Source organism: Ornithodoros turicata, chromosome 7 (assembly GCF_037126465.1).
Source record: "Ornithodoros turicata isolate Travis chromosome 7, ASM3712646v1, whole genome shotgun sequence".
Taxonomy (NCBI): Eukaryota; Metazoa; Arthropoda; class Arachnida; order Ixodida; family Argasidae; genus Ornithodoros; species Ornithodoros turicata.
The window spans coordinates 49,078,224-49,101,131 of NC_088207.1; the positions used below are offsets into that span (position 1 = coordinate 49,078,224).

General features: G+C 47.6%; 2 protein-coding genes and 1 long non-coding RNA gene across 4 annotated transcripts; 1 reads left to right on the forward strand and 2 right to left on the reverse strand.

The window, feature by feature from the left end:
* Positions 1-1,070: 1,070 nt before the first annotated feature.
* Positions 1,071-9,473, forward strand: LOC135399999 (ankyrin repeat domain-containing protein 13C-A-like). Of its 2 annotated transcripts, XM_064631741.1 has the most exons (14): positions 1,071-1,167; positions 1,231-1,411; positions 1,527-1,568; positions 1,704-1,808; positions 2,227-2,358; positions 4,064-4,130; positions 4,301-4,448; positions 5,152-5,289; positions 5,362-5,429; positions 5,609-5,711; positions 6,010-6,165; positions 7,051-7,079; positions 7,161-7,261; positions 8,201-9,473. In XM_064631741.1, exons 2-14 carry the CDS (start codon positions 1,276-1,278, stop codon positions 8,347-8,349), a joined length of 1,374 nt encoding a protein of 457 aa, XP_064487811.1. In that variant the 5' UTR covers positions 1,071-1,167; positions 1,231-1,275; the 3' UTR covers positions 8,350-9,473. The 2 variants fall into 2 exon arrangements, with proteins under 2 accessions (XP_064487811.1, XP_064487810.1); XM_064631740.1 differs by having other exon boundaries at positions 1,071-1,411.
* A 7,060-nt stretch (positions 9,474-16,533) lies between these two features.
* LOC135400000 (uncharacterized) lies at positions 16,534-17,211 on the reverse strand. Its single transcript, XR_010424486.1, has 3 exons — positions 17,034-17,211; positions 16,887-16,976; positions 16,534-16,803 (listed from the first exon to the last, which is right to left on the reverse strand). It is a non-coding gene; the product is annotated as an uncharacterized LOC135400000 (long non-coding RNA).
* A 16-nt stretch (positions 17,212-17,227) lies between these two features.
* On the reverse strand, positions 17,228-19,404 carry LOC135400627 (uncharacterized). Its single transcript, XM_064632457.1, has 3 exons — positions 18,101-19,404; positions 17,286-17,578; positions 17,228-17,236 (listed from the first exon to the last, which is right to left on the reverse strand). The coding sequence occupies exons 1-3, from the start codon at positions 18,747-18,749 to the stop codon at positions 17,228-17,230; spliced, it is 951 nt and encodes a 316-aa protein (XP_064488527.1). The 5' UTR covers positions 18,750-19,404.
* Between the last annotated feature and the right edge of the window lie 3,504 nt (positions 19,405-22,908).

Consider the following 22,908-nt stretch of genomic DNA (forward strand, 5'->3'; position numbering starts at 1 on the left):
TTTTGAGATTTGGGTATTTAGGGCTTTACTCAGTGGTTTTGCCTCGTTCTTAGTAACATAAATAGCTTTATGAGTAACTTGTGCAAGCCTGGGCCAATCTCCCTTAGAGGCTCACGGTTATCTTCTGAGAGGAACAAGAAGGAGGACAATGTACGTCTAGAATGTCTGTCTAGCGCTAACGGACCACCTCCATCAGTTGCACCGGTGGTCGCAACTGACGCCACCGTCTTAGAGGAGAGGTCTCCGTGGCCGGCCTCTCATACCCTGAGCTCGATTTCAAGTTCCCTGTGTGTCTCCCAAATTTCTCCCCTGCATTTGATAGCGAGTTCCTTGCGATGCTTTCAGCCCTCAGGAGGGTCCCTTTCACCCGTGGGAGAGTGCTCTTATTTTCAGAATCTCACAGCTTGCTGTAAACGAAACCGCTGGCTCCCTCGCGAAAATGTCTCTCTAGCGCAGATGTCGACTTTTTCCCTCTCCCCTTGCTCACGCTCGTGTCTCAAGATATAAGCAGTTTTTTTACGGCTCTCCTTTCGTCTCATCTTGCTCTCGTGGCAACTGGTTTTCTGTTTTACTCGGCAGTCAGAAGTTTTCCTGACGCGCGCCCGTTGCCTCGCCATGCCCCTCAACTTTTACCTTCACAGAGCCGGCCGCTGTTCATCCCGCCATCATCATCACCATCCCCTACTTCCCCGCCTACATCCCCGCCATCATCACCGTCCCCTACTTAACCCCACTGTGGCCAGGATGAGACAGTCGAACACTTCCTACTGCACTGTAGCCATTGCGTTCGTCTTCGCTAAGCCTACATCAGTCTCCCTCTCCGGCTGCTGGGAGTCTCCGTGTACCTTCTTTCTGTCCTTCTTTCGTTCGGAGCCTCTCGTAATGTCAGTTGGAATAGTTCGGTGGCCAGTGGGTCATTCGTCTTTCTTTTCCCTCTCACGCCGCATCTATCCCACCATCATCACCACCATCCCTGCACCAGCAGTATGGTGAGCAGTATGGTGAGCCTTCTAGCTCACCATACCAGCAGGATTATCATCCAGGATCATCATCATCATCATCATCCATTTAGTATTGTCGCGCACTAATTCACCACCTCCACCATCAAGTTCTCCATCTAGTTTCTCATAGTAATGTCATAGTGACAGTCATTGCCAGATTGTCTAGGTAATGAATTCTTTAGCACTGGCCAATCTTCCTTGTGGCTAATGGCAATTCTACATGCGGCAGAAGGAGAAGAAGAAGAAGAATTACGGACATTCGAAGAGTGCTACGATGTCGCAAGTTCCAAGCACTACGGCCACAGAAGGCAATGAAGCCTTCCCACTGCACAAAGCCGTCTTCGAAAACGATTATGCTCTATTCTCTGCTTTACTACCGAACCACAATATTGCCGAGAAGGACGTTCATGGTAAGAGGGTACCGTTGCACTTTGCGTCTCGGCTTCAATAGTGGTTAAACCTACGGTGCAGTGTGTAGAGACCGTCCCTGTTCGTAGTCGTTTCTTTTTCTCTTTATTCCTGCAGGTAACACTCCGCTTCATCTTGCGGTTATGCTCGGAAGAAACGGTATGCGACACCCGCAGAAAAATGTCGTGCATTTTAAAGCGACTGCCACACATTTTGTCCGCATCTCGTCCGTTCCATAGATTGACCCTACGTTCTGCAGTCGTGGTCTTCGCAATAACAGATCTTCCTTTGCAGACTTTATAGAGGCATTACTGACCCACAATGCGCCAGTGAACGCACGAAACCTGAACGGTTGGAGTTGTTTGCACGAAGCTGTCAGCTTCGGCGGTCGACAAACGGGTAACTGCGAACATTTTTAAAGTGACTGAACTTTTTGACTACAAGTTATATCGTCGACAGTATTCCGCTTACACACCTTACTACCTCACAAACAATCTTTCCCAGACAACACGACAATAGCATCGTGTACGTTAAGGATACTACTACATATACCATAACGAAACATGCTTTTGCATCAACAGTAGCATCGGTGCGGCCAGTGGTGCCAATATTTATTGATACATACCAACAGACAAACAAAAAAACGATTGCAACGATTTTGTCATATGCGTGGCTAACGTGCTGCTCATTTTTTAAGATTAGCTTTTGTTTTTGTTCGCTGTAATAAAACGTAAAAAATTCGGTTTACCGGGGCATCGACGAAATTTTGCTTTGTTTGCATTGAAAACGATGCTGATACCAAATTACTCCTGCGCAGTTCGTGCGTTACTGGAGAAAGGCAACGAACAAGTGCGGCAGGAATGGGAAGCGAGGAAACCTCAAGTAAAGCAAGTCTTTGAGAGAATCGGGAGCTTCTGTACGGAACTGCACTGGGATGTCCGCTCTTGGGGTGAATGGTGCTGCGTTCTCTTGTCTGTGTTCACTGAACTAATAATACAGCATGGTAGTGCTCGTATTTCATGCTTTAGTAAAAGCTTATAAATATATGCAAGCGATTTCAAGTGACTATACAGTAGACCATCTTTTAAACGCTTGTAAAGGCACCGTGTTGCTTGTTAAACCGAGCGCAACAGGTTACGAATGTGACAGAGAACGCTAATACAATACCTTTAATTTGCTAGTAAAATGGACCTTTTTCACACTTGCGACGTATCCTGGCGGCTGTCTGGCGAAACACGTTCGGCGCGCGCAAAAACAGCTGGCGCGATCACTGCGCCATCTATTGAGTACGCGCGGAACTTTCTCCGGCGCCTTCTGTGCTGCTCGTGGTGACGTCTGGTAGGAAACAATCCCCAATTCGTCAAACAGCACTGACCTTTGTTCCCGACTGACTTGCTACGGCTGGAGGCTGCGTGTTCACCCTTTCACTGTTTACAAACGGAAGGCACAACCGGAAGTAGTCTAGGGGTCCCAGCGTCAGCGTCTGCATGTGGCGCCACGACCTGTCACTCATTTGCGTTAAACCCTTTCACTATTTGTAAACGGTGAAAGGGCGCCGCTCTGAGCGCCACACTCTCACTCCTCTCTCCTTCGTCCCCCTCCTACCCCTCCCCAAACCGTACTTTTATTACTGTCCTCCTCCACTTACGGAGTGACGTCACACCGCCGACGCCTCTGCGGTAGCCGAAGCAGAGCAATCTTTAAAATTTATTTATTCAATATATCAAAAATTATCTGGGTACATTACCGGTTGATACCGCACGTATATTGGTATCGGTTTCCTAGATGGATTTCCGGCTGCGACCGTTCCTTTTTTAAACGCCTTAGCATCTTAGCCAGCCATTCAAAAACTTCTATGTTTCAAGGGATAGCTCCATAGGGGTCCCCCAACGACCACAGTCGTGTAGGTCTGTCCTTAACAGTTCTGGAGAGAGAAAGAAAAAGCATGAAGGAATAATGGTACCAAAATTAATGCGGACGCTCGAAGACCAGGGCCCCACTAGATGGCCTATAGAGCTACTACGCGCTTAGCAGGATGCCAATAGACCTTATCGCGTTACTCTCAAACCAGTAGTCTCCGTGCGCTCCTTAGCCTCGTCCCCAGCGACGACACAACAGGGGTGGACTGCCGAAATCGCCCTTCCCATTGGGGTGAACACTGGTGGCCGCCGTCTTTATAATGAGTATGACTGACGATAACGTAACATTCCATGTAACTAGTCATCGGGTAAATATCTGAGTAGCGTATCAACGTTCGAAAGAACAAGTAAAAAGAAGATTGCTTGCTTCCGTGTGCGATATGCGCAGTTGTTTACGTGAGGAGTGCTGGCCGGCATGAAGTTTGCTCTACACCGGTTCCCGAGCGGAAGAAAATGAACCAGCACGAAATGAACACGAACGGAAACGAAAAGGAACGAAAACACACACGGGAAAGGGAAGGAACTCGGCAAACGGCAGTCCACACGTGCAGGGTTCCTGTGACTACCGCGGGGTGGGAGCACTAATATGGCGGCGCCCATTCTTCGAATCGCGTTTTTGTGTATAGACGAGCTCGTATTTTAATATTTCTATTTTGTGTTTCAATACTTTTTTGACAAACCTTATTTAAAGTATTGTAAAATACTTGTAAACAAAGTATTTTTATTTATATCCAGTTCCAGTAATATCCAGCTTGCTTCCTTCGGACATCTTAAAAATCTACAAAAAGGGATTGGACTTTAGGTAAGAGTCTGTTGCGCTAAAACTGATGGTGGTGACGCACCGTGTATAGTGCACTGCAAAAGTCAAGTATTGGCGTGTCGGAATTGGTTCTACCGATACCAGCCAAAGCCGCTCTCCAACCATACTATTACCAAGTGAGCAACTGTAAACAGCTTTACATCTCTTTCCAGGGTTGATCTAACGCTTGTAGACTTCCAAAACTTGCAATGGGTACGTGGAAGCATTACTGTCCTGGTGACTGTCTCGTTCAAAGCAAACGAGAACAAGATAAGACTGTTGGACAACAAACGCAAAGTTTATCAGTTCGTCAGAAAGCCAGTAAGTCTTCCTTGCTTCTGAGGCCTCTTCAATGACCCTTGACGCCATTGGTCGTCCGTGTGGCGCCACAAAGCGTGTGTCGTCTGAACTTCTCAAACTGCACTGGGTCCAATGCATCCTGACAGATTGACACGTTACGGTTGATGGCGCTACGCGTGCGTTCAATGTAGGTTGCCTGAATACTAGCTCCCTCTGTGTAGCGTGGAGTCACCTTTTGTATAGAAGCGAATGTCACGAAGCCGCCATGTTGACACCCACCTTACCATGCATGAATGTTGTGTACTCTAAAATGCAGTTGTGAGCGCATCGCGTGCTGTGATGGGAGTCGAGATGGCGGAAATTCCTAGCGGATGACGCGGTTGTCTTCACCCTATGCAGAGGGCGCTAGTATTGAGGCACTTTAGTTCAGTTCAATGGTGATTTGTTTCAATTTTCATTGAAGAGTCACCCGTGTAACAGGGGTATTATGGTAGACCGTTAACGTATGATTTCCGAAGTAACGTACCTGCGGCACCCAATCAACGGATTGATGCACGCTGCCATCCGATATGTAGGAGATGTTCACGGTGACATCATCAGCGGTCCCCTAACGTTCTCTAATAGGTTTCTGTACGGTTGACAATAACATATGGTGTACAGAGCCGATCTGTATTTTTGTGAAGATCACGTTGTGTACTTTGCTGATGCCTTTCTGTTACATAAGGATCACATCGCAAGGCAAAGTCTCGACGACGATGTCGATGAGCTCATGAGCAACGACATTGAAGTTGCTCAATTTCAAACCGATTCTGTCGTTTTTGAGCCGATTCAGGTCGGATGGGTGACCAGAGGCACAAGAAGAGTAAGAGTTAAATCTCTTTGATTCGGCATGTTTCACAGTGTCGCTGGTGCAGTGACCTAAATCTCCTTTCAGGAACATGTAGGCAGATATGAAGCAGACTTCTATCTCGCGAAAGGCTTGTCTGATAAGCTGAAAGTAAGGTACGTCTGCGGCATTGTCGTTCCACGCGTGGGCTACAGAACGCCGGGGTAGTGCGAACGCCACCTACGCTATTACGTGGAACTGCCACTTAGCCTTTGACTATCACCTTCGCACACCACAGCTTTTAAGTGCGGAGGTGGTAATATGTCTTAAAGTGATTCTTGTAATTTGATATCAGGCAAGAGCATCTATCAGAAGACGACATACGGAGGAATAACCAGTTGCGAGGTACAGCTCCGGCCAACACGACCGCACCACAAGCTGAAACCATTGAATCTATGGTGTGTGTGTTTTTTTCTTCCGCAGCGTGAATATGACACAACCAATGCTACCTAGATATTTTTTTTTATGTGGTCCCTAAAACTGTTCCCACTAAGACACCTCCTAGGCTAACTTTACTTACCTCCGTGAATCCTCAGCGTACTTTGTGACGCATCCTGGAACACGTGAAAAGAACCTACAAACACTGGAACGTAACCGTATAACCATCGTTCTGTTCCGTGTCTCAGGTTTTATCGTCGTTTTACAATGTACCAGCTCGCCTGAACCCGTGCACTTCAACCATCGCTCCCCTTTCAGGAAAGACAAAGGCGGGAATCCTTGGCGCCTCCTCCTCCATCTAATGTGACGTACCGTGATTACATCGGGGCACCTCCAGGGGCACCGCCTGTTCTCGGTCGGCCTCTCGTGCAGCGATGCAGCACGAAAGCGTTCAAGCCTTCTACGTTTGCTCTGGTACGTGGACACCTTTCGACTCAGTCATTCTAGATCTTTCTCTCGAAGACTTTGTTAGGCCGTTTCAACACAGAGATATTCGAGACTTCAGTGTTCAATGCCTATATGGGCTTTTTACACGAACGTTGAGGACATTCCTCAGTGATGTCCTCATTAGCCTCGGTTGTGCTTCAGGTACGCGTACTGCGCTCAACGCCGCTAGTGTGAAGCATATAATGAGTACGGAACTGAAGAAGTTTCCTCGGCGTTATTGTAAAAGGGATTCATATGCCGATAAACTCACTTAACGCATCATCGCCTAGTGCAGCTTCCTGTATCTTTCAAACCTGCACTACCGTGTTAGAAACACCCGGTATAATGCTTGATCTATACCCACTGACTTGTGTAAGCCAATGCTAACCCTGCGTAGACTCGCTGGGCGAGTTCAGCACTGCCACATGTGTATTCGGCCTAGTTTGTAATGCCTTTATCCTATGCCAGAATAACATGAACATCACCATCCTTTGTGTACTAAATACGCTAGGCTTGTTTTTTTCGCCCATTCAACACTTACATCATATACACAAATTGTAGTCTTAGGATGAGCCCTGTTCCGTATGCGTTGCTTCCTGCACGTTCATGATGCTCGCTCAGTAATAGTATAGTGGGGCCCGGAGCAAGGAAACAGAAGGAACGCAACACAATAAGGCACCGTAACGCTCAGTTGCGTACTTTAACTAAAAGTACTGATGGTCATTGATGAAAACTGTACCCACAAGGCCACAACCAGGTTGGAGAGGGTACGTTCGAATCCCATAGCTGGTGCCTTTTCATAATTAACTGCCATTATTTGATGCTTTCATGTCTCTACTATGTCCGCAAATGCGATTTCTCTTCACGTTACAGAGCGACCAGTTTCCCGTGACGGTCAACGAGTAAGTCACGTGATAGTATTTTCTCCTGTATTCTGCGGCAACTTCTGCAACTCAACTTGTCATATTGCACGCATGTTTTAGGTTACTCGGTCTGCTCGAAGGACTGATAAATCCTGGACCGTTGCAGAAAATCCACGATTTCGTGCTTCGAAAGCTTCCAAGAGGATTTCCAGTTAAGCTCGGTAAGTGATCCACTGGTGAGCCACGGGATCAACCTTTAGCATCAAAACTCACCTGGTAATTTTCAATGTAAAGCTAGGGGAACGAGTAATATTACAACAAATATTTAAAACCAAATATTACAAACCTTGTTGCTTTGAAAGCATCTCCGATGCAACAACAGCTGACATCTTCTGCATGTCGTGTTGGAAGAGTTTTTAGTACTTACGTTTTCGAGGCCAGCACACACATGGTGTACAACAGAAATATTTACACGCTGTTTAGTAGCTTTTATTCAAGCAACAGCGTTACAGGGCCCTAAGCTTTTATTCAAGCAATAGCGTTACAGGGCTCGACAGCCATGTATGTCCGTCCGTAACAATTGTGGAGAGAGGAGAGTCGTGCAGAAATGAGTGTGGGGGCACGAAGATAAAGATCGGAAACGGCCTTGTAAAGCGGCCGCAGTTTTTACAAGCCAGTTTTTAGTGCGTTAGTATTAGAAGCCACATTTTGAAGAAAAGCCGGCGTCGTAGTGGGGTAAGTGAGGTGTCCGTGTACAGCGTGGCACGTGTCGGAGCAGAGCGAATCAGGCTGCGCTCAGCAAGCTGATTCGCTCTTCTCCATCACGTGGACGCGCGGAGCTCGTCAGCTGGAGCCGTCGTCAGTTGCGCCTCGTCTCTGGACGCATTCAGGCGTGTGTCGTGCGTCCTCCGAGAGTTTCACGGTAAGCTGGGTTTGTGTCTCATGTCGTGTGGCAGTTTAAACTGCAACGTTCTCCAGTGGATCTCGGACCTTCTACTAGTCGAAATACTAGTCGTATATAAAGATATTTCTTTATGTACACAATTTCATTGAAAATGTCAGAGGTTCTCATTTGTTTCGATGCACTAATCTTTCAACTTACTAAAAAAACGAGGGGTATTTGAATAAGATTAATAAAGTGGTCATTTTCTTTTTCACAGAAGTACCAGTGCTACCGACAGTCTTCCTGACGTTAGCCCTTCCAATCTTCGAGTTCCGTGAAACCATGGAGGATTCGCTTTTCGAAGTTCCAGAAGGCTATCAGGAAGTAACTGACGTCATTCCAGGCGACGTCCTAAGCTCCGTGTGAATCAGAGGCAGCTTGTATATAGCACTCCGAGAGCGTTCACGAATTTCTAGGCGTGATCGCGAAGAAATGATAAATACTATCGGCAAAATCATAAGGGGATATGTCACCGTGATCCAAGTATTGTTCTGTGATATGCACGAAAGCAGAAATTTCTATTGCAAGAGGTTACAGTTACAGTGGTTGACATAACTAGTAACCTTTGTCTACTCCTTACGCAAATACATATGACGAAGTTTATGACAGCATAATAGAAGTCGTGATGCTATGGGTTGGCTTGACACCGTCTCTACATTGCCTCTGCCCTGTCGATAAAGTGTGAGGTCTACCGCTGGTCTCGTAAATGCTAGCAACCTGCGCAGTTATCCTCGTTACACCCATCCGGTGCATGTCTGCACACCGGAGGTTTCGGTTGATACGCCGTTACTCCACAGCGTGATATGGTCTCTAGGTATACTTGTTGCACTCGAAGTACAGGGTGTGTGCAATAAAAGGTCAGTAACATTTTCGCTCGTGACGCGAAGTCTGTCCGTCAAGTAGTGCCTACTTGGCCTATTGTTCGTAGGTTTCTCTTGCAGAAAATATTCACTGTGTGGCAGCGGAAGTCTGTCCGCGAAGTAGTCATCCCGTCACGAGCGAAAACGTGACTGATCTTTTATAGCATACAACCTGAACTCCAAGGATACAGACACAACTCTCTTTACATTGTGGCCACGTGCCGTCGTCATTCTTCTCGTCTGACCGGTGGGGGGGTTGATGTGGCGATCCGTGGACGACGACGACGAATCGACCATGCTACCGCACTGGTCCGTCAGTTCTACCGGCACCGTCCTAGTGTGAGGCCACGCACATCTGCCCGCTGGGACATTCCATCATCGCCTGTCAGGACTCATGTAGAGGAACACCATCACCTCTACACATTCATCGATATGTCTCTACTGGTCGGGAATTCACTGTCGGCAGCAGCACAGCGCAAGTGTAGTACCATCGCTTCGAATACCAGTTGTGGACAGTGGTCACTGTCCGCAAATTGCCCGTTCGCTGTCGCTCGTCTGCACAATCACGACTGTGTACGTGATGGTTGCCCCAACCATCTGAAAAAATAAAAATTTCACGCAGTATGCAATATGAACAGCGTCGTGTAAGTAGTCTTCAATGCATGGGACAACCTTGTTCATTCTACAAATACCCCTAATGAACCTGGGAGCGAGATTGCAAGCAAATGCGTAAGCGATCCCATAGATAAACACTTACAGCAACTAGAAGTGGCAGGTTGATCACGAACATTCCAGAACCTGTAAAGGTGTCCTCCTCTTCTTCCGCTGTTGCCAACAGCAGGTGTAACTGCGTGAAAGCAACGCAACTTGAGTAATAGTAATAATAATAATAATGGTACCGTGACGTTACACGTAAGGTTTGTCTATGTTGAGTATATCGTATGGTGGCGGAGACATTCCGTACCTGCGCCGAGCACTCCGAATTCAGGTTTTCAAACTTGGAGTCTTGCACGATTCCCTTGATCTGATTTGCCTGCGAAATAAATATGGCGCGATAAATATCACCCTGCCGTTGATATTGTCTCCTATAAACGCATCTTCCAATGCGTGAACTTGATAGCATGCTCTGTTCTGGTTTAGAAGGGTGGAAAATCCACCGAAGCGGTAACGAAGATGAAGGGAAGTGCCCCAGGACAAGTGCCACCGATATTTCGAACAGAGGCTGTTCGAAATATCGCCGGCGGCTCGTTTTAAGGCACTTCCCTTCATCTCTTCTGGATTACTTTTGTTTGCATGACAGGTGCGGTAGTTTATTACTTTTTAGGCACTAATAACTGTTCGTGGGAACATGAAGTTTTGTCAGTGTTCGGCAGCTCCAGAGCGCACGCACTTTCCTCCTGGCGAGGTTTTCTTCCTCCTTCATCCCTAATCCCCAGCACAGAGAAACTGCGAGCATTCTCTCTCTCTTTCTCTCTCTCTCACACACACACACACAAACTCATGATACTGATGTTACCCGAAGGGAGCAGGAGGAGCGAATTTACAACAACAACTTTATTGATGCTGATCGGGGAGGTTCATCGACAGGGTCGATACTCTACCCCATTGCTGGTTGTAATCACGAATTTATACGATGCTCGACTTGCGACGCAGAGTTTTCTGTTTTGGAAAAGTGAATCCGCAGAACATGGTGAAGAATTCACAGAGGACGATAATAGAACGTTGCCCTTACCTCAAAGGTCATTTGGTGAGCCGCTCTTGTCGATAAAAATACCAAAACACAATTAAAGAGGCATATGTACAACCTCGCCACGCGCGTACTCGCAGAGGTGTCGCTCTTCATTGCCCCAAAAGTACAGGCACTGATTATGAACACCGCACCCGCGTAGTAAGCCACAGATGGGAAGCCAATCACAGAGTTCACTCGCCAGAGTACCTTTCGCACCAGCACCAGATTCCAGCGGACTTCCTCCATGATGTAGCTGTTACCTGCCTCTAAAGACACGCGCAAGGTAGTGTTGATGCACTTGAAATACTCTCGCAGTACGTGAGCGTTGTAGACTATGAAGAAAAAACACAGACTATACCACGTGGCGAGGATTAGGAAACCGATGACTGACGCAATGGCCAAACCAATCTTGGCTGCTTGGGGCAGCCAGTGCAGAGACGTCATGATTACGTTCTTTGTCCTCATGATGCCCAGCAGAAACTTGAATCCGTCAACTGCACAGAGGGCGGTGCACCAAATGATGGTGTTTCTGAGCCTTCTCCTGGAGGACTCCCGTTCTAGTCGAATGCTGTCTTCCAGGTAAGACATCTTCTTCAGGATGTCAAGGATAGCTGCCGACATCTTCAAGAACCACAGCCCGCTCAAAAGCCCATACGTGAAGACAACAAAGTAGTAACCAGTTATAAGGACAGCTACCACGTTGCTCGAACGTTCATTTGATTCTACATCAGTGTTGAAGTTGATGGAGCTGTAGAGAAACAAGCCAGCTGGCAAGAAATACAAGGTAACGCAAGTCAATACGTAAAGCGTGTACCAGGACCACGTAGCTACCGTCAGGTGCTTCGGCTGCCTCTGTGAGCGAATACCACCTATATTGCAACAGCCTGTACACTTGCAAAACATCAGCAAGAGACGATATCCAGTGTACATAGCTGGGCTATTCATAGTGCTTGCCATACCCCTGCTGCCCAACGTCTTATGTTCCTGCACAGTGACAAGCGTGTGTTCAATACGTAACATCTGAGTCAGCGTGGTACAAAGGCATGTACAGGAAAGCAGGCACAAAGGAATCAGCTAGTACATAAAAGCGAGGAACACAATGGTAGGAAAATCATTTGCAGAAATCGCTCTCTGATATTTTTTTTTATTACTCAATCGATTCTTCCCGATCCCGGACATTTGTCTGGGTTTCCCTCTCACGTTCCAAGGGCATCTTCGGCACGAATTCATTTATTGACCATCGAATCATTGACTTTTGTCCTAAGTTCCGACTGGTAAAACGTTTGTCTGACCGCGTTTAACATACCCACCCTTTTTTTGCAGGACATGACACGCTGCAAGTGTCAACTTTGTTCAAATACAACAGCATCAAACGATCAGGTGTGCCATGGCTGAACAAGGGCGTAGGAAATGCACAGTCATCTAGAGGAAGAGGTTGACAGCCATACAAAAGCGAACATCATTTTTATTCGCATTTCCAGCATTTCCAATGGGGCCTTTGACAACCTCTATAATCAAAAAAGTGTATAGCTGTCATGGAAAACTTCGGGTTTCGCGTACATCATTATTCTTTCTTTATCGTTTACTACAACCTTGTGTACCAAAAGACCCGAGGCATTCATCTGTGACAATGAAGAATACTACGGAATATAATGTCCGACTGGGGCCCGTTGATATTGCGACTTGGTTAAGAACGCTAAAAACACAAAGAAAGACAACGCACACTCAGCGCATTAGCAACGATTTGTTTATTGGCACACAAGTGTACAACCTTTAAAACCTTCTAAATATTCCAGTATAATGACAAAAGAACGGGAGATGTGGGAGGCGCACTTGATAGAAAAAGGGGGACAGAGTGTGTGCAAGTAAACCATCTATTGGGCTTGTCGCGAGGGAGAGGGAATATTTGGAAGGTTCTAAAGGTTGTGTACGTGTGTATCAATAAACAAATCGTTGCTAGTGCGCTCAGTGTGTGTGTTGTCCTTCTTTGTGTTCTTAGCGCTTTTAACCAAAATGAAGAATCTTCTCAATCCGTTGACTATATAATATTCGGTTATAGGATTATACCTTGCGATTGTGTAAGCTCGTGTGATGCTGCTTTGCTTCTTCATCGCATATATCGGAAGCGACCAGCACAACAAACCTCTCAAGGGGGATTTCCTTTGTTTGTACTCCGTACATAGTATGTTGTTCCTGCTACTTATTTCCCTGTGGTCTGCTAGAGACTAGTATAGTCCTTCAAGGGGCCCTTGCTTTTCCGCCATATTCTCGCTCTGCTCTCAGGGATCCCTGGAGCCTGGTACTCCTTCAAGGGGCACTTGCTTTCCGCCATATTATCGCTCTGCTCTCGGGGATCCCTGGATCCCGGTACTCATTCAACGGGCACCTACTTTCCGCCATAATCTCGCTCTGCTGTCGAGGATCCCTATAGTATAGTATTCCTTCAAGGGGCACTTGCTTTCCGCCATATCATCGCTCTGCTCCCGGGGATCCCTGGAGCCTGGTACTCCTTCAAGGGGCGCTTGCTTTTCGTCATATTCTCGCTCTGCTGTCGAGGATCCCCTATATAGTCTAGTACTCCTTCAAGGGGCACTTCCTTTCCGCCATATTATCGCTCTGCTCTCAGTGATTCCTGGAGTCTGGACTTCTAGGGGCTTTTCGGCATATTCTCGCTCTGCTGTCGAGGATCCCTATAGTCTAGCATTCCTTTAAGGGGCACTTGCTTTCCGCCGTATTATCACTCTGCTCTCGGGGATCCCTACGAGCCTGGTGCTCCTTCAAGGGGCACTTGCTTTCCGCCATATTATCACTGTGCTCTCGGGGATCCCTACCAGTCTGGTACTCCTTCAAGGGGCACTTGCTTTTCGCCATATTCTCGCTCTGCTGTCGAGGATCCCTACAGTCTAGTACTCCGTCAAGGGGCACCTGCTTTCCGCCATATTATCACTGTGCTCTCGGGGATCCCTACGAGCCTGGTACTCCTTCAAGAGGCACTTGCTTTCCGCCATATTATCACTGTGCTCTCGGGGACCCCTACGAGTCTGGTACTCCTTCAAGGGGCACTTGCTTTTCGCCATATTATCACTGTGCTCTCGGGGATCCCTACGAGCCTGGCACTCCTTCAAGGGGCACTTGCTTTCCGCCATATTATCACTGTGCTCTCGGGGACCCCTACGAGTCTGGTACTCCTTCAAGGGGCACTTGCTTTTCGCCATATTATCACTGTGCTCTCGGGGATCCCTACGAGCCTGGTACTCCTTCAAGGGGCACTTGCTTTCCGCCATATTATCACTGTGCTCTCGGGGACCCCTACGAGTCTGGTACTCCTTCAAGGGGCACTTCCTTTCCGCCATATTATCGCTCTGCTCTCAGTGATTCCTGGAGTCTGGACTTCTAGGGGCTTTTCGGCATATTCTCGCTCTGCTGTCGAGGATCCCTATAGTCTAGCATTCCTTTAAGGGGCACTTGCTTTCCGCCGTATTATCGCTCTGCTCTCGGGGATCCCTACGAGCCTGGTGCTCCTTCAAGGGGCACTTGCTTTTCCGCCATATTCTCGCTCTGCTCTCAGGGATCCCTGGAGCCTGGTACTCCTTCAAGGGGCACTTGCTTTCCGCCATATTATCGCTCTGCTCTCGGGGATCCCTGGATCCCGGTACTCATTCAACGGGCACCTACTTTCCGCCATAATCTCGCTCTGCTGTCGAGGATCCCTATAGTATAGTATTCCTTCAAGGGGCACTTGCTTTCCGCCATATCATCGCTCTGCTCCCGGGGATCCCTGGAGCCTGGTACTCCTTCAAGGGGCGCTTGCTTTTCGTCATATTCTCGCTCTGCTGTCGAGGATCCCCTATATAGTCTAGTACTCCTTCAAGGGGCACTTCCTTTCCGCCATATTATCGCTCTGCTCTCAGTGATTCCTGGAGTCTGGACTTCTAGGGGCTTTTCGGCATATTCTCGCTCTGCTGTCGAGGATCCCTATAGTCTAGCATTCCTTTAAGGGGCACTTGCTTTCCGCCGTATTATCACTCTGCTCTCGGGGATCCCTACGAGCCTGGTGCTCCTTCAAGGGGCACTTGCTTTCCGCCATATTATCACTGTGCTCTCGGGGATCCCTACCAGTCTGGTACTCCTTCAAGGGGCACTTGCTTTTCGCCATATTCTCGCTCTGCTGTCGAGGATCCCTACAGTCTAGTACTCCGTCAAGGGGCACCTGCTTTCCGCCATATTATCACTGTGCTCTCGGGGATCCCTACGAGCCTGGTACTCCTTCAAGAGGCACTTGCTTTCCGCCATATTATCACTGTGCTCTCGGGGACCCCTACGAGTCTGGTACTCCTTCAAGGGGCACTTGCTTTTCGCCATATTATCACTGTGCTCTCGGGGATCCCTACGAGCCTGGCACTCCTTCAAGGGGCACTTGCTTTCCGCCATATTATCACTGTGCTCTCGGGGACCCCTACGAGTCTGGTACTCCTTCAAGGGGCACTTGCTTTTCGCCATATTATCACTGTGCTCTCGGGGATCCCTACGAGCCTGGTACTCCTTCAAGGGGCACTTGCTTTCCGCCATATTATCACTGTGCTCTCGGGGACCCCTACGAGTCTGGTACTCCTTCAAGGGGCACTTCCTTTCCGCCATATTATCGCTCTGCTCTCAGTGATTCCTGGAGTCTGGACTTCTAGGGGCTTTTCGGCATATTCTCGCTCTGCTGTCGAGGATCCCTATAGTCTAGCATTCCTTTAAGGGGCACTTGCTTTCCGCCGTATTATCGCTCTGCTCTCGGGGATCCCTACGAGCCTGGTGCTCCTTCAAGGGGCACTTGCTTTCCGCCATATTATCACTGTGCTCTCGGGGATCCCTACCAGTCTGGTACTCCTTCAAGGGGCACTTGCTTTTCGCCATATTCTCGCTCTGCTGTCGAGGATCCCTACAGTCTAGTACTCCGTCAAGGGGCACCTGCTTTCCGCCATATTATCACTGTGCTCTCGGGGATCCCTACGAGCCTGGTACTCCTTCAAGAGGCACTTGCTTTCCGCCATATTATCACTGTGCTCTCGGGGACCCCTACGAGTCTGGTACTCCTTCAAGGGGCACTTGCTTTTCGCCATATTATCACTGTGCTCTCGGGGATCCCTACGAGCCTGGCACTCCTTCAAGGGGCACTTGCTTTCCGCCATATTATCACCGTGCTCTCGGGGACCCCTACGAGTCTGGTACTCCTTCAAGGGGCACTTGCTTTTCGCCATATTATCACTGTGCTCTCGGGGATCCCTACGAGCCTGGTACTCCTTCAAGGGGCACTTGCTTTCCGCCATATTATCACTGTGCTCTCGGGGACCCCTACGAGTCTGGTACTCCTTCAAGGGGCACTTGCTTTTCGCCATATTCCCGCTCTGCTCTCCGGGATCCTTAGAGCTTAGTGCTCCTTCAAGGGACCTTACTTTTTTCGGCAGTTATGTTACGAGGAAGCGCACGAACCACTCGTAAGCACATTACAACAGTACAAAAACTCTGCGCCAGTGTGACTCTAGCGAGCATACCTTAAGCCTGTCCCACCATACATAGCATTCCTCAGTCCTCTTTCTATAGCTACAGACCGAACTACGTGAAGTTTCTTACCATCTTTAAATAGGAATAGAGCAAGAATGTAAAAATTGTTTAATTGAGATAAAAGACAATGGTGTCTACTTCGTAGTATGAACATTCTTCGTAGTGAACAGTGGCCTCTTTCTTTCCAGGTTTTTTCCACTTTCCCCCATCGTTCTCCTCGCAATACTGATGAACAAGAGGACCCCTTCCTTGGTGCAACAAAGTGGTTCATGTTTATTCGCACGAAGCAACTCAGAAACTATAGAGGGAGAACTAAAGACGAAAACCCACACGATCTGAAACACAGCAAACCCTTTAATGAAGCAACAACATTTTCTTTGTCGTCGTCATGTACCAGCTCTCCTGGTGCTCTTGCCCTTCTGCCGTTGATCTTGCTGTAACTTGGGGACTCCGCGATCTGCACTTGACCTGTGTGCTTTTTTTTTTCTTCGTTCCGTAATTACTTTTTTTTTCTTTTTTAATTTATTTACATGTGTGAAGTGCCTAGAGGAGGTCACGGCTGCCGTACGTCATACGAGTCTAGCCGTCGAATGTAGCATTGGGAACGTGGCCAGACTGAATACGATGTTGAGTTCCTGTTTGTAATATAACTACTACATAAGCGAACGCGGCAGCAGCCATCTGAAAGAGATCATGCAGGTACTATTTACATGTCGAGACCACTATGATCATACTTCATAAACAACTCTTTCGTTGTTTCTCACCTTAGGCAGAAGTGTGGGCTGCACATAGAATAGTCTGCAAGCACTGAACCGATAGTCATTAACATCGAACGTGTAAAGAAAAGTCTGAAACTGTTAGGCAATGCTATAGCAGTTAGAACGATGAAAGGAAAGTTGATGAATACTTACTTCACTAAGCGTTCCCATTGGTATCGTTCCCTGAATGAAAGTGTGAACGACGGTCCGAGCCCGATGTGCCTGAAATCACGCGCACACATTAACACTATCTTACGTCTACAAAGAAATATGAGATTGCATTTTATCGCACTTTAAATATTCACAAGGAATGTCTTGGCTATATAGGGCATGTAGAACATGGGAATTCACAGGGGCTATTCGCACGCGTGGTGACGAGTTCAAGTAGCCGTAGCCCAGACTTGCCTCTTTTACGATCTTTTCTGCGAACAGGGTAACCGTAGTAACCTTTCCTGTTACCATAGCGACGTGGATGGTGTTGAGGACGTTAAGGTAGAGAGGCAGTTCGCCAGTCACAGCGTAGTAGACGCCAACGAACATTCGCACCAAGGAGCAGCCAAACGACATGGTGAGACCGACTTGAAGCATATCGTTTGCTGTAGTGAGCATGTACTTCAGGAACGACATCTCCGAACGAAAGGCACGCAGTCGCTTTGTCGCTGAAGGGGTCCTCTGTGACCCAAGCAAGTGGAAGTCCTCTGTCACCAAAGAATGAAAAGGAAGACTGCATGAAAGACTGCAAGAATGAAAAGGAATAAAAGGGAGAGTATAAAGTAGCGATCCACGTGTCTGTTAAAAGCGACTATTTCTGTAGATTACTTTCTGATTTTGCTTGTTCGGCGATTTCTATCTGGGTTTATCCTAATCAGACCCACAAACCCTGCTACTTGCATCATACCACCATGTTGTGTAGTGGTAGAACAGATCACAGTCACGCACCATCTACAGCAGTAATTTTAATTCGAGGTAACTGGGGTATTACGTGGCTTCTCATTGCCATGTAAGGCATATACACAGGCGCCCGGTCCCATGTTGCCAACTATCCCGTATAAGGACCTCAGCACCTGCTGTCTCCAGCACATCTCCTCTTTGAATACGTAGTATACTGAATAGGCTGTGGATACGACCCTGAACCGTGAAGGTGTCCTATAAGGATTTCTAAGACCGTGGCAATTTCCTTTAACCCAACTCCCAGGAGCCAAAAGAGCTAGCTCACTTACCTGTTTGTCCGCCAGAGAGCCTCGCCACGGCGTCACGCATGTATCCCGCCAGGAGGTATGACCAACACACCAGTCCGGCGTCAAACATCGTGCCCCACGGTGTTACGATCACCGTGACGGTTAGCATGTAAGCATTGTACAGAACCGTGTCTAAATCCTTCGCGGAAACGATTCTCATCACCCTTGGTGTATTCTGCAATGAGATGTCGAACGTGAAGTACGAAAGCACAAGCACCAAGACCCACTTGGAGCGGCGTCTAAGGGACGCGGACGGCGGGTGTCGCGATTCATAACGGGCGCACACTTTCACCAGTTCCACCAGCTTCTCAGCGTGCACCAGCATCGCGATAACGGTTGAGAGGGCTTGCACCACATACCATACGCTTACCAAAGCGAACACTTTGTAAGTGAGCTTTCCGGACGACCAATAGCTGTTGACCATCGTAGGCGTGCCTGCAATGACGATTCCAATGTTCAGAATGGTGTATAAGATGTAGCAGGTAAGCCTTCTTGGTTTAAGATGCGCTGTACCATCTCTATGGAGACCCGCTATGAAGCAACAGCCGTAGAAGCGGTAGACCATGAGTAACTTTTTGATCAGAGCGTACGCAGGCGGGTAGGTGTCGATGGGGATATTATGCCGACTCATAACGAATGACGCGGCGCAACTGCACGACGTTATATGATAACGTTACAGTCGCCAAAAAGAACCAGTTCCTTTAGTTTCACAGTAATCCGTTGTTGTTTACAATAATCCGTAATTATTATAATTCTGTATAACCTAGAAATATTCTATAAAATTACTTAATTATTCTACGAGTACGAGATTCGATGACTATTTCAATCACCTCTTCCAACTAAAGTGTTCTTCATAAAGAAAACTGTCCTCAGAGACATCCTCAGAGAAGATACTTCAGACTCAGGGGAGAGAGAGACTTCCTCAGAGAATTCCTCAGAGACTGTGCTAATGATGCGCGCAAAAATCTGGCTTAAATTCGTGCGCTGGACCACGTGATCTCGCTTTGACTTGATTGATTGTGAGTATATTTGCTCCGATCACAAAAGGAACATGCGGGGGGTTTGTTTCCTTGGACAAATGTTTTGATATGCGTTGTGACATATTGGTATTCTTCTGTTTTGCTACGTCGATGTCACATGCTTCTCCATGCTTTTGGACTTTCTTGCTTTCCTATACGCACAAGAGAGAGAAAGCAAAAAGGACAAGTCAGCATGCACAGAGAGAACTCTTACTATGTTCCTTCTGTTGACACGTGTGTGTACTTAGTTTGTTATTGTGAAGAGCGATTGGCAGGAATCGCTTTGAAAATATTATGCTTGACCCAGCTGGGCAAGGGATTCAATAGGTCCTGACCCGACCTTTTGCAGTTGTTCAGTTTTCTTTTCTTTTTTTTTTTTTTTCTTATTACCCGTTGTGGGGCTGAACCGGTCCAGTGTCCGTTTGAAATATCACCAGCAGCTCCCAACCTTCAATTTTTCGCTTCAGTAAACCTCACGTGGTGACTTGTTCACGAGCAATCAAATATCTGGTGCATGCTTGTACCGTAATAATTGACTGATTTGTAAAAGAAAGAAAAAATGGAGATGTTAGTCCCGAGCCACTTGGGACTGGCTACTCCATGACGCGTTATTCAGAAAGGAAAGGGAAACTACACAAATCTATACACTTTGAAACGGAATGGAAACGGTATGGATGAAAATAATCATAACAGCAATCTGTGTTCATAAATCGAAAGCGGCAGGAATACCAAGGAAGTATGTCGACAATGCAGGACATAGAAACAAGCATTACAGTTGCACTCAATGAAACTGAACAGCACGCATTTTAAAAGTGGACGCATGAAAAATTCACACAGGCACGACATTGATTTATTCTCATGCCTTTGTCTGCTTCCCTGCTGCCGATGACGGAGACATTCAACTTTTTGTTTGGATGCTAGCAGGATATAGGATGAACGTTTCTTCTGTAGTTGATGCCTGACGGTGACTATTCAGATGGCGCTCGTTCGGTGTGCGGCAATCGAAGTAGCAACGTATCATTTGCGCGAAATGTGCTATGTTCAGTGCGTAAGAGCACAATCACCACGTTATTGCAGATGAGTGAATACAATACGGTTCCATTTTATAGGAAGGATATTCGCTTTCGTGAATTATTATTTATCGACACTGAGTCACGATTGTGCTGAAACGATATACCTGTCGCACCGATTGAAATGGTCACTTCAGACTAGCACGTTCCCTTACGGTGGGTCACTCAACCTATTTAGGCTCTTGCGTGCTGATTTCCTTGCGTCTCTCAGAGAGACTCCTATTCCACGACGCGCTTAGTCTTCGTGGCTCGCTCCGATAATATAAATACCTAAAATGGATGTCGGACGGGAGGCCACTATGACACTCCTTGCTCGCTCGGCGTCATCGTTTCCAACCTTATGGACACAGGTGCAGCACACCCGCAGCTCGGAATACGCCATCATGCGGCGACGTGTACAGCCGAGCTCTTCACGTGACCATTCTGCTGTCCTCTACTCAGGATACCGTCCCTTCCTTCTCCTTTGCAGATACACTGGTTGCTGTTTCGTAACTGGCATTAAGCCTACTTTCTGCCGAAGTCAATTAGAAGCGAAAGTTACCCCCTGCTATTTGGGCTACGCCTTGCTGTGCGCCATTGTAACAACAGCGGCCGTGACTTTCTACAGTACGTCGGGAATTGCGGGCAATCGGGCCAAGGACCGCACGTCGGAATCTCTCATACACAAGGTTGTCAACAGAGGATTTTTTGTCCTTATCGCGTTTCAAGGTGTCGTGAACTTCGGCTGGCTTCTGAAAAAAGGCGAAATCATCGTGCGTATCCTGGTCAAAGCGGCTGCTCTTGAGCGTCGATTAGGCATGTACAAGTGGAACGATGGTTCGAGGAAGAAAATGTTGAATTTGTCTAAATTATGGTTGACATTCGTAGCGTTCGATATCATAAAGTACGCCTCGGTGTTGCTGAGGAGAATTCTGGTCTACGGAAGCGTGATGGACAGTTGGAACGACGCGGCGAAGGTGGCCTGCATCGCTGCACTTTTCGCTTGCATCGTACTCGTGGCATGTTGGTACAACACCGTTCTCTGGCTCATCATCTACAATGCGACTTATCTGCGCGACCGCTTTGCTATCGTCAATTCGAACCTGGCTCGAACACTGTCGACGCACCATGTACGAAGAGAGGATCTTGAAAAAATCCGCGTGTGCCTGGTTGAAGTTCAGGACTTGTTGAAGGCGGTAAATTCCGTGATAAGCGTGCCGGCCTTGTTGTATTTCTCTGGGAGCGTGCCGTATCTCTGTTCGACCCTGTACAGATTGGTAACGTCTAGAGAAACTGCTTTAGTTAAGACACTGCGATATATTTACCTGTTTGTGATAGTTCTGGGAGTTGCCGCGTCGATCAGTGCAAGCCACCGAATGAGGAACGAGGTAATCAACTTTCGTGCATCTCTCTATTACCCGTCCACAGGGTTGGCCGAAATCCATGCGTCACTCTTTCTATGTTTCCGTGTTAACGCCGCGAAGCAGCTGTGGCTGTGATCGGCGTAGAGATGTTGACAGACGGAGAGAGGACAGCAGGAAGGAGTTGGGGACAAGGGGTCGATATAGCTTAGCGTTAAAGCGTATAGCTTTTATTGGGCTGTGTCTGCGTGTTTTAAACCGTTGTGCTGCTTGGCAATTCGGGTGTGGCTTTTCTTTTTAATGTAGTTGATAGTTGTTAAGATATTTCACCTAAAAGTGTCGGAGAAAGAAGATTCTGTAAGAGAACCAATTCAAGGCCGCGAACAGCCTTTTGGTTGTAGGAAGCTTCTTCTTCGAGATCTTGTAAGCTGCCTGCTTGAACGCTCTTCATGGTGGTACCTTGGACAAATGCTTTTAAAAGAGCCAGCGAAGACACTTCTATAAATATTTCGTCTTTGACTGCGACGTATTGGGCACGCGCTCTTGCGCAGGAGCGACGAACGTAGCAGCACTGCAGTACAAGAGAGAGAGAGAGTTACTTGACACCCTCTCCTCTCCTTCAGATAGCCCCTAAGTGAGGGAGGGAGTGCAGACGTCACCTCGTGATTTAGAGAGTACGCAGCGAACGGATTTTCAGTAAGAGATTAAAACTCGCGGTTGTTGGCTGACGCTACGTCACGCGCGGACCTGACTACGTCATGCCAAAAGATCCTGCCGGGCCTCCAGCGCCGCGTCGCACTGCTCACGGCTACTTTTTCAGTGCGTTTTTGCAAATTAAATTCAGGATTTAGAATACGCCGGAGTACAGGAAATATATTGTGCGTGTGGGCTCCTGAAAGACTGATCGATGTAGGAAGCACGGTTTCGAGCAAACACTCTGTACAACAACAACTTTATCGGCCATACTCTACCCCATTGCTGGTGGTGATGTGGGGAATGAAATAATGAGCCCCTTCACAATAAGGATAGAAGTCCTGTGGTGTCCAAAAAGGTCAATTGGCCTTTGAGGGCAGAGCGCTGGTGGACTGGATTTGGCCAGGGCCCAAGCCATTTTGAGAAGAGGGGGGGGGGGGGCAAGAGTCCAGTTGATTAAGGGATCCGGAGAGTGCTGTTCGGGAAGGTTGGTAGTGTGGGCAATGAAGAAGAATGTGCTCAGATCCTCTATAGAGCACCACAGTGACCGCCGAACGCGCCCTGTACTCAAGAATGCTTACAGCCCAATGCGTTATTATACTAACTACTTAATAAATAAATTATACTAACTACACCTTTTATTCGCCATGCACTTCCTTGCAGGCCGG

Bases quoted from the DNA above. Each gene is read 5' to 3' on its own strand.
- LOC135399999 (XM_064631740.1), top strand. From the start codon at position 1,222: ATGCGGCAGAAGGAGAAGAAGAAGAAGAATTACGGACATTCGAAGAGT. The intron at 1,809-2,226 runs GTAACTGCGAAC...ACTCCTGCGCAG, and splicing joins CTTCGGCGGTCGACAAACGG to TTCGTGCGTTACTGGAGAAA. The intron at 7,262-8,200 runs GTAAGTGATCCA...TCTTTTTCACAG, and splicing joins AGGATTTCCAGTTAAGCTCG to AAGTACCAGTGCTACCGACA.
- LOC135400627 (XM_064632457.1), bottom strand. From the start codon at position 18,749: ATGAGTCGGCATAATATCCCCATCGACACCTACCCGCCTGCGTACGCT. The intron at 17,579-18,100 runs GTAAGTGAGCTA...CTTTGGTGACAG, and splicing joins GCTCTCTGGCGGACAAACAG to AGGACTTCCACTTGCTTGGG.